At 42.0% G+C, this 11,278-nt stretch overlaps 2 protein-coding genes across 2 annotated transcripts; both read left to right on the top strand.

The window, feature by feature from the left end:
* The first annotated feature begins 1,899 nt into the window (after positions 1-1,899).
* Positions 1,900-2,601, top strand: LOC114706985 (keratin-associated protein 9-8-like). Its single transcript, XM_028889565.2, has one exon. The coding sequence runs from the start codon at positions 1,942-1,944 to the stop codon at positions 2,599-2,601; it is 660 nt and encodes a 219-aa protein (XP_028745398.1). The 5' UTR covers positions 1,900-1,941.
* Positions 2,602-8,135: 5,534 nt separating this feature from the next.
* LOC114706984 (keratin-associated protein 9-1-like) lies at positions 8,136-9,229 on the top strand. The gene is made up of 2 exons (XM_037201222.1): positions 8,136-8,182; positions 8,360-9,229. The coding sequence occupies exons 1-2, from the start codon at positions 8,136-8,138 to the stop codon at positions 8,763-8,765; spliced, it is 453 nt and encodes a 150-aa protein (XP_037057117.1). The 3' UTR covers positions 8,766-9,229.
* The last annotated feature ends 2,049 nt before the right edge of the window (positions 9,230-11,278 follow it).

The raw sequence follows: 11,278 nt of genomic DNA, 5'->3' as shown, positions 1-11,278 counted from the left end.
GACCACTGGAGGGAATCTTTGGAGGAAGAAAAAAAGGTTCAGTGGAAGAGAAATACAAGAGAGTCATTAGGAAATGGTATAATCAAAACATATTATTTGCATATATGAAATCAGTAAAAGGCATCATGAAAGAACCCTTTAATCCTTGCATGCAAGAGACAGAGTTAGGAAAATCTTTGTGATATTCGGGCCATCCTTGTTTACACAGTGAATTCCAGGCCAGTCAGTGCTTCATAGTGAAACTGTATTGAACGAAAAAAAATGAAGAATAAATGGATAAAAATAAAAATAATAAAAATAAAATATTTTAAATAAACCCAATAACATTCAAAGTATTTTCTTAAAAAACTTCAAGACAGATTTCTGAAAAGTGAAGATGTAGAACATTCCAGAAAATGAAGAACAAAAACAGTCAGAGAAAGATGAGGACAGAGTTTAGAGAGCCAAGCAGATGGAAGGAAATCAGGAGATCACCAGTCTAAGATCAATGCTCCTGCTGACAGCCAGATGTGCACTGGAGTCACCAGCTCACCCTCATTTGTCTGGATCTTAACACTTTATCCAAATGAGCTCCTGGGAGCAGACAGTCAGCCAGGATTATTGATAACCACATTTACCCAGAAGCTGTCAGTCAAGACTGATGGTCACCACATCTACCCAGGATCAGACATTCAGTCAGGATTAATTGTCACTACATCTACCCAGGAGCGGACATTCAGTCAGGATAGATGGTCAGCACAACTACCCTGCAGAGGACAGTCAAGACTGATGGTCACCACACTCCACTGATGTCTCCTTATTTCTAATATGCTGTTTCTCTTTATACACGTCAGTTCTGGGTTCTAATCTGCTATGAAGCACACAATTCAATATAGCCTTATCTTAAACCACTGTTAAATGAACCCCACATACACAGGGATAGGAAATCACACAGAATTGACACCTGGGACACTTTGGAATTGGGCTTTGTGGGCAACACTCAGGGAACTAGACAGAGAGGACATCATTGTGAATAAAGCACCATCATACCTGTGGTGATAATGTGTTACCCAAAATATGGTGCACCCTAATAAATTTATCTGGGGTCAGTGAACAAACATCCACTATATAGAGAGGCTAGAAAATGATGGCACTCACGCATTTAATGCCAGCATTCCACAGAAAGACATCCCCCTGAATCTCTATGAGTTCAAGGCCACATTTCAAACAGCCAGTCATGGTGACACACACATTTAATCCCAACAAGTGAGCCTTTAATTCCACGGAGTGATGGCAAAAACATAAAGATATATAAGGCATGAAGACCACAAACTAGAAGCATTTGACAGGTTAAGCTTTCAGGCTTCTAGCAGCAGTTCAGCTGAGATTCATTCTGGATGAGGACTCAGAGGCTTCCAGTCTGAGAAAACAGAATCAGCTGAGCAATTGGCAAGGTGAGGTAGCTGTGGCTTATGCTGCTTCTCTGATCTTCCAGCGCTCACCACAATACCTGGCTCCAGGTTTGTTTTTATTAAGAAGACCTTTTAAGATTCATGCTACACATACCCAGAGACATGTATCAATTTAAGTGCAGATAGCAGAAAAAAGTTGTAAGAACAAACTAATCTTGACCTTCCCATGGAGGCAGGAGCTACCAAAGGAACAGATGGTGATGAGAGTTACAACAGCGCTGAAGGGATGAACCCATGACTTATTGGAACAAGTTCAAGTGAGCTATTCCCAAGTAAGCAATGAACACTTTCAAATGATTCAGAGCATTAGGTGAGAATTTCCTTCTTCAAAAACACAAATTAAATATGGAAATGGTACACAAAGAGGAAGAGTCTTTCTGATTGGCCCAAACCTTGGAGGACAGTTGTATAAAAGGCCCTGACTGGAAGAACTTGCTACACTGTTGAAAACTCACCTGTGAACAGACTATCACCCTCCACACCTGATACCATGACCCTCTGCTGCTGCCCACCTTGCTGTCAGCCTAGCTGCTGCAGCACCACCTGCTGCAAGACCACCTCTTGCTGTGAATCCAGCAGCTGCCCTGAGTCCATCTGCTGCCAGCCTTGCTGTCCCCCAAGTTGCTGCTGCATACCCTGCTGCCAGTCCAGCTGCTGCAACATCAAGTCTGTCAGCAACTGCTGCCAGCCCTGCTGCCCACCAACATGCTCTGAAAGCACATGCTACAAGACCACCTGTTGCAAGCCAACCTGTGTGAGCATCTGCTGCAGCACACCCTGCTGCCAGCCCTGCTGCTCTGTGTCCAGCTGCTGCCCACCCTGCTGCTGTGAGCCCAGCTGCTGCCAGCCCAGCTCCATAAAGATCAGCTGTCAACCAGCTTGCTGTGAAACCAGTTGCTGCAAGAATACCTCTTGCAAAACAAATTGTGTGACCATTGGTTGCAGCCCACCCTGCTTCCAGCCCTGTTGCTGTGTGCCCACCTGCTGCCTGCCCTGCTGCTGTGTGCCCACCTGCTGCCAGCCCAGCTCCATAAAGATCAACTGTCAACCAACTTGCTGTGAAACCACCTGCCATAAGACCACCTCTTTTCAACCAACCTGTGTGAGCATCAGCTGCAGCACACCCTGCTGCCAGCCCTGCTGCTGCTGACCAGCTCCACAAAGGAACGTCTGCACTGCCATGCTCTGGGGAGAGCTGATGTGACCGAGCTGCACAAAGCATCATCTCAACCTTTGCTGACCACATTCATGTTCTCAGCAGGAAACCTGACCAATGTAAATTCCTACTTATGTGTTGGAAATGCATTGAGGAAGGATGGAGTCCCTCATCCTCACTCTCCTCTTACCCAAGATTATGGATCTTTTGCCATCTTCATAGGGGCTCATGTGAAGGTCTGGAATCAGTTTAAGTTCTGAGCCAAGATCTTTAGATCTGTCACCAAATAACTTAATAAAACGCTTCCCCAACAATAACTCTATTTAACCACTTATCTTCTCAACTGGATTTTCTTCTGAATTTCCCCAGATATTTGTGTACTGTTTTCTTCTTTCTGCTCACTTATGAGTTGTGTCCCTGGAAGCAAGCAATTTTAATAAACTCTGTGCTATCATCATTCCATATTGTCTATCATTTTATTTTGATAAATTACTTAATGAAATATCCACAGAATCAATAGACTTTCAAATGCTCAACGTGGTGCCCTACATTAGTAACACTAGCATGTTGGTGAACAGCCAATCAATGGAGAGTTCCTAGCTGGAAAAATTGAAAGTTAACACCCAGTGGTTGCCGTCTTCCTGGTTCCTCCACCTCAGCTCCCATAAACCAAGGGTCTGTTCTCCTCTTTGCTGTCTGACTTTTATAAACATCACTTGGATGGAATCATTTATAACAGTGGCTTTTCTGTCATATTTTCTTTATCACATCTTATCAGTTCACAATGGGATAGGCATAAACTTAGAAGTGTCAATATCCCTCTAGGATTTGGAATTCAACCATGTCATTTGCTATAAAAAAAACAGGGGCATATGTGATTATCATGTTGAATAAAATAGACCAAATTGAAAAAGACAAATTTTGGAGCAAGTGTTGTCATTGGAAACCCAAGATTTTACACAGGAATTTCAATTCTGATAGATTGTCTGTAAGAACAAGGGGAGAGGCTGTGGAAGAACAAATATCATATAAGTACATGAGTGCATGATATGCTTAAGGGGACTTCATAGATTCAAGTCACTACATTCAATAAATGGGGATGATTAAAAATAAAAAATGCAAATTATTAAATACTCCAATTTCAATGATCTTGAACAAATATCCTGAGATATGGCTACCAAGTCATAATGTCCCTTTCCTTTTACTTTTTTGAGGAGTCTTTGTAACGTTCTGCACACCTGCTTTTCATCACATTCCCATTGCTGTGTAAGAGTACCAGTTTCTGGGGTTAGAGAGATGGCTCAGCTCTTAAGAGCACACACAGCTCTTGAGGGAACCTGGGCTCAGTTCCCACCATCCACATAGCAGCTCACAACCACCTATAATTTGGGTGCCAAGACCTCCAATGACCTCTTCTGGCATCCCTGGGCATGTGCTGTATATACATACATACAGGCAAAATACTTGTATACATAAAATGTAATAGGTGTACATACATATGTGCAGTCAAAACAATCATGTACAAAAAATAAAATATATAAACCTTTTTAAATTTTTTAAAGTTTGAAGAGGTCCAATCCTCCACACACATGTCAACACCTTTTGAATTCTTCTATTTCTGATACTAGATAGACAACATTCTAATACTGCAGTTATTATACACTCAAATAATATTCCAGTGCTTGGTGATATCTCACGCCCTCAGGGAAAATAAGCAGACAAGGAAGGAACCATGGCCCTCTGCTGTGCTGCGCTGGGCAAGCCCTGTCTCAGTGCAGCTCCCTGGCTCTAGACTTCCGTGCTTCATCATGTAGTTATCTGTAGAGGAATAGCATTCCTTCCCACCACCTGCACCAGGGCCTGCTCTCCTCATCTCTGAGTTACTCCTTTCCACAAAAAATGGCCCTGTAGCTACTTGTGTTATTCTCTTAAAAAAAAAAAAAACCAACCAGAATCTATTTATGTAGCTCTGGCTGTTCTGGAATTCTCTCTGTAAAACACTCTGGCAGGAACTCACAGAGATCTGCCTGCCTCTTCCTCCCTACTGCTGGTTTTAAAGATGTATGCTGCACACATGGACACATATGTGCTTACAAGTTGTGCCCTCCACAGGGAATCTCTCTTGATTTCTGTCTTGAGCACCAGGATGTGTAGTTTTCATGATGAGTTTTCTGACTTAGTGTAACTTTTGCTACCATTGAAAACCTTCTCAAACCCTGAAAAATGTTATTTCTGGAACCCAGAATGAATGTTTCTTACATGACACTTCTCTGCCCAGCCACGAAGATATCCAGATTCTTTGCTATTCTTAAGAAACAGCCTTTGGGAGGCAAAGGCAGGCAGATTCTGTGAGTCGAGGCCAGCCTGGTCTCCAAAGTGAGTCCAGGAAAGGCGCAAAGCTACACAGAGAAACCCTGTCTCAAAACACCAAAAAAAAAAAGTAAAGGAAAGAAAGGAAGGAAGGAAGGAAGGAAGGAAGGAAGGAAGGAAGGAAGGAAGGAAGGGAGGAAGGAAGGAAGGAAGAGAAACAGAGTATGGTAGGAGGATGAGTAAAAATGCTCTAAAATACATTATGCTGACCTGAAGTCCACCCTGAGATTCATTACCATCCCATTCTACACCTCCCTACTTAATTCCTGACCCACAGTATTATCTCCTGACTGCCAGCCTTCAGCCCACACTCAAGCCAGGTCATAGGAGAGTTAAAGGAATATGAACTCTCCCAGCACTGGAATCCCACCCTGAATAGTTGAAGGATGATATTCTTATTCATTATTTAAACTTCTCCTCTGTATCCCCTGACCCACCAGAGAATCTCTCATGCTTCATTTATATAAAAAGTTGTTTGACCTGTCACATCTCCCTTCCTATACTCTGGCCAAGAATGAGGTCCATAGCTCAGTGGTATCTCAGCTCTTTCCATTATTCCTAGAAGGATAAGAAGACCAGGTCTGAGAATAGAAACTCTTTTATTTTATCCCTTCATAACATGCTATAAAGTCAGTTATGAGTTTATCTGTCATAAAAGTCAACTTGTTTATGAATATATAAAGATATGAATGTTTGTCTACAGGTATTATGTGCACCATACATGCACAGTGCCCACAGAAACCAGAAGAAGGCAACTGATGCCCTGGAACTAGAGTTACAGACAGTAGTGAACTGCCATATATGGGCTGAGAACTAAATCTGTGCTCTCTGCAAGAGCATCCAGTGGTCTTAACAACTGAGCTATCTCCCCAGACCCCAAAGTGCCTTCTCTACCAACTCAGAGCTTCACCTATGATGTCTTTGAAATTCGCAATTTCTCTGTCAGTAGAGTAGCCAGATGTCTTCCCAAAGACCCAGTGCTTGCCTGTTTTTGTGTTTATGGATCTGGTGACAATCTGGAAGCATCAGCTTCTTAGTTATGTTTAGTTAGCAGGCACATTTCCCCAGATTCTCTTCAGTGAATTTAGCTGGCACATCCTTTGTTTAAACCTTAACACCTCTATAAGTGAGAAGAGACAAATAGCAAACTGCTATAACTTATAAGTGTTCACAAGAATGTTAACATATGGAAACATTAGTGTGCTACTAGGAATCTAAGCACAAACCCTTAACAGAATAGCTGAGTTGGCTCTTTCTTACTTTCTGAACAATATTATTATTATTATTATTATTATTGTTATTTTCTTCTTATTATTATTATTGTTTGAATAATCAAATTTGTTCCCTGACAGTTTCAAACATGTTTATAATGCATACTGATCGCTCTTACCCCTACATTCCCTGATTTTACTGCCACCCATGTCAACCCATCCACTTCATATGAATCTCTTTTCCATACTCATTTTTTTTTTTGGTGTGTGGCCCAAAGACTTTAAGCAGGGCTGTCCAAGTATCCAGGGTTTTGAAGCTATCCACAGGAGCATGGTGAGCTCAGCAATGGGAACAAAACTGAAGACATCCTCTCCCAGAACTTATCAAAATAGTTAAGCAATGAAGCCCCTCCCCATCAATCATTGATTATTGACAGGGCTGATCTTGTACATGTTCAGTGAAATAAACACATCTGCTATGAGTTTGTAAAAATCAATGGCTGTCCTGGGCCATTTGGAGGATAACATTTGACAGACATTCTCCCATCTTCCAGCGCTTACATTCTTCCTGCCCCTTTGTCTCAGTTTTCTCTGAACCTTACAGAAGGTGGCACAAATATCTTCCTTGGTGCTGGTCCATCAATCATCATGTATTCTCAGCATCTTGGGCAGCCATGAGACTGTGCATTCACTACCATTGGCTGCAGAGAGGCTTCTCTGATTAAGGCTGAGAAAATAGCATTGGTCTATAGAAATAAACATAGATATTTAGAAGGTAGTTTGATGTCATGTCAATGAATTAAACAATAGCAGTATAAGTTCCTTTCTCATACTTATGAACTTACCAGTCATGGGAAATTGAATGGGTTTACAATACCAGGCATGGATTCCTTCCTGTGCAGCAGGCCTCAAGTGTAACTGAAAGGCATAAATGTGGTGGTATTGTGTTCCCCCAAAATATTGTTCACGCTAATACTTCCTTGAGTTCAGAGAACAGGACAGCCACAATACTAAACGTAGAGGATAGACAGAGTAGCACATGCCTTTAATCCTAGCTATCCAGAGGCAAAAATCCCCCTGGATCTCTGTGAGTTCAAGGCCACATTGGAAACAGCCAGTCATGGTGACACAAGAAAGATGTAAGAAGAAACTAATCTTTTTTTTTTTTTTTTTTTTTTTACTTCTATCAGCATTTATTTTATGTGGAATCTATTCCCGTGCCATAAGTTTTTGTTTCTTCAGTTTCTTCTGGGATATCTTCTTCTTTGCGAAACCTCCTCTTCTGGCTTTGGAACACTTTGTTCCTTTTCAGTGAGGATCATCTCGATGTGGCAGAGGGAGCTCATGTATGTGTTAATCCCGCCATGAGCTCTGTAAGTCCATAGGCGCATCTTAGGTGCTTTCTTCACCTGCATGTGTTCAATGACTAGAGAATCCACATCTAAACCCTTAAGTTCAGCATTACTCTCTGCATTCTTAAGCATGTGCATCAAAAAACCTCTCGATTTGCATGATTTTGTAGGGTTTTCTGTGTCAAGCGAGTAGCGAACCATCTTCACGGGTCACATGAAGCCGCTTACAGGAAGAGGAAGTGATCAAGAACAAACTAATCTTGACCTTTCCATCGAGGCAGGAGCTATCAAAGGACCAGATGGTGATGAGAGTTACAACAGCGCTGAAGGAATGAACCCATGACTTATTGGAACAAGTTCAAGTGAGCTATTCCCAAGTAAGCAATGAACACTTTCAAATGATTCAGAGCATTAGGTGAGAATTTCCTTCTTCAAAAACACAAATTAAATATGGAAATGGTACACAAAGAGGAAGAGTCTTTCTGATTGGCCCAAACCTTGAAGGCCAGTTGTATAAAAGGCCCTGACTGGAAGAACTTGCTACACTGTTGAAAACTCACCTGTGAACAGACTATCACCCTCCACACCTGATACCATGACCCTCTGCTGCTGCCCACCTTGCTGTCAGCCTAGCTGCTGCAGCACCACCTGCTGCAAGACCACCTCTTGCTGTGAATCCAGCAGCTGCCCTGAGTCCATCTGCTGCCAGCCTTGCTGTCTCCCAAGTTGCTGCTGCATACCCAGCTGCCAGTCCAGCTGCTGCAACATCAAGTCTGTCAAAACTGCTGCCAGCCCTGCTGCCCACCAACATGCTCTGAAAAGCACATGCTGCAAGACCACCTGTTGCAAGCCAACCTGTGTGAGCATCTGCTGCAGCACACCCTGCTGCCAGCCCTGCTGCTGTGTGTCCAGCTGCTGCCCGCCCTGCTGCTGTAAGCCCATCTGCTGCCAGCCCAGCTCCATAAACATCAGCTGTCAACCAGCTTGCTGTGAAACCAGTTGCTGCAAGAATACCTGTTGCAAAACAAATTGTGTGACCATTGGTTGCAGCCCACCCTGCTGCCAACCCTGCTGCTGTGTGCCCACCTGCTGCCAGCCCTGCTTCTTACAACTCAGCTGCCAACCAACTTGCTGTGAAACCACCTGCCGCAAGACCACCTCTTTTAAACCAACCTGTGTGAGCATCACCTGCAGCACACCCTGCTGCCAGCCCTGCTGCTGCTGACCAGCTCCACAAAGGAACATCTGCACTGCCATGCTCTGGGGAGAGCTGATGTGACCTAGCAACACAAAGCCACATCTCACCCTTGGCTGACCACCTTCATGTTCTCACCAGGAAACCTGACCAATGTAAATCCCTACTTAAGTGTGAGAAATGCTTTGAGAAAGGATGGAGTCTTCCACCTTCCCTCTCCTCATCTCCAAACATTATGGAATTTGTTCCATCTTCATGGAGGACTGTTGTGAAGGTCTGGAATCAGTTTAAATCTGAGCCAAGATCTTTATATCTCATACCAAATAACTTAACAAAATACTTCCTCCAAAACAACTTTATTTAAACACTTATCTTCTGAACTCTGTTTTTTCCTGAATTTTCCCAGAATTTTGTGTACTATTTTCTTTTTTCTGCTCACTTATGAGTTGTATCCTTGGAAGCAAGCAATTTTAATAAACCCTGTGCTATCATCATTCCATATTGTCTATCATTTTATTATGATAAATCACTTAATGAAAAGTACACATAATCAATAGACTTTCAAATGCTCAACATGGTACCCTGCATTAGTAACACTAGCATGATGATGAACAGCAGAACCATGAAGGGTTTCTAGCTGGAATAATTGAAAGTTAATACCCAGTGGTTGCCGTCTTCCTAGTTCCTCCACCTCAGCTCCCATAAACCAAGGGTCTGTTCTCTTCTTTGCTCTCTGACTTTTATAGACATCACTTGGATGGAATCATTTATAACAGTGGCTTTTATGTCATATTCTCTTTATCACATTTTATCAGTTCACAATGGGATAGGCATAAACTTAGAAGTGTCAATATCCCTCTAGGATTCTGATTTCATGTCATTTGCTAAAAAGCCAGGGCATATGAGATTATCATGTTGAATGAAATAAACCAAATTCAAAAAGACAAATTCTCAAGCAAGTGTTCTCACTTGGAAACTAAGATTTTACACATAAACTTCAAATCCTGTAGATTGTCTATGAGAAAGAGGAATTAGTGAGGGGAGGGGCTGTGGAAGAGCAAATACCATATAAGTACATGAGTGCATGATGTACTTAAAGGGATTTCATAGATTCACTCACTATTTTAAATAACTTGGCATGATTAAAAACAAAAATTTAAATTAAAAAAATTCTGATATCAATAATCTTGAACAAATATCCTGAGATATGGCTACCAAGTCATAATGTCCCTTTCCTTTTACTTTTTTGAGGAGTCTTTGTAATGATCTGCACACCTGCTTTTCTTCACATTCCCATTGCTGTGTAAGAGTACCAGTTTCTGGGGCTAGAAAGATGGCTCAGCTCTTAAGAGTGCACATTGCTCTTGAGAGCATCTGGGTTCAGTTCCCACCATCCACATAGCAGCTCACAACCACCTGTAATTTGGGTTCCAAGACATCCAATGACCTCTTCTGGCATCCTGGGCATGTGCTGTACATACATACAGGCAAAATACTCGATTATATAAAATATAATAAATGTACATATATGTGTATAAAAACAATCATGCACATAAAATATAATACATAAGCCTTTTTAAATTTTTTAAAGTTTGAAGAGGCCCAATCCTCCACACTTGTCAACATCTTTTGATCTCTTCTATTTCTGATACTAGATAGACAACATTCTAATACTGCAATTGTTATACACTCAAATAATATTCCAGTGCTTGGTGATATCTCACGTCATCAGGGAAAATAAGGAGACAAGGAAGGAACCATGGCCCTCTGCTGTGCTGCGCTGGGCAAGCCCTGTCTCAGTGCAGCTCCCTGGACTCTAGACTTCCATGATTCATCATGTAGTTATCTGTAGAGGAATAGCATTCCTTCCCACCACCTGCACCAGGGTCTGCTCTCCTAATCTCTGAGCTACTCCTTTCCACAAAATAGCTCTGTACTACTTGTGCTATTCTCTTTTAAAAAAAAAAAAAAAAAAAAAAAAACATCCAGAATCTATTTATGCAGTCCTGGCTGTTTTGGAGCTCTCTCTGTAAAACACTCTGGCAGGAACCCACAGAGATCTGCTTACCTCTTCTCCCAACTGCTGGTTTTAAAGGTGTGTTCTGCACACCTGGACACATATGTGCCTACAAGTTGTGCCCTCCACAGGGAATCTCTCTTGTTTTCTGTCTTGAGTACCAGGATATGTAGTTTTCATGATGAGTTTTCTGACTTAGTGTAACATTTGCTACCATTGAAAACCTTCTCAACCCTGAAAAATGTTATTTCTGGAACCCAGAGTTAATGTTTCATGCATGACACTTCTCTAGCCAGCCATGAAGACATCAAAGATCTTTTGCTATTCTTAAGAAACAGCCTTCAGGATGCAGAGGCAGGCAGATCTCTGTGAGTTCGAAGCCAATCTGGTCTCCAAAGTGAGTTCCATGAAAGGCACAAGCTACACAGAGAAACCCTGTCTCGAAAAAAAAAAAAAAAAAAAGGAAAGAATGAAATAAAAGGAAGGAAGGAAGGAAGGAAGAAGGAAGGAAAAAAGGAAGGAAGGG

The sequence above is a fragment of the Peromyscus leucopus genome, chromosome 8b, assembly GCF_004664715.2.
Source record: "Peromyscus leucopus breed LL Stock chromosome 8b, UCI_PerLeu_2.1, whole genome shotgun sequence".
NCBI classification, from domain to species: Eukaryota; Metazoa; Chordata; class Mammalia; order Rodentia; family Cricetidae; genus Peromyscus; species Peromyscus leucopus.
This window is presented reverse-complemented; position numbering and strand designations above follow the sequence as displayed.

Excerpts from the sequence above, each read along its gene's own strand:
- LOC114706985 (XM_028889565.2), top strand. The coding sequence starts at position 1,942 with ATGACCCTCTGCTGCTGCCCACCTTGCTGTCAGCCTAGCTGCTGCAGC.
- LOC114706984 (XM_037201222.1), top strand. The coding sequence starts at position 8,136 with ATGACCCTCTGCTGCTGCCCACCTTGCTGTCAGCCTAGCTGCTGCAG. Across the intron at positions 8,183-8,359 it reads TGTCAGCCTAGCTGCTGCAG|AAGCACATGCTGCAAGACCA; the intron begins CACCACCTGCTG and ends ACATGCTCTGAA.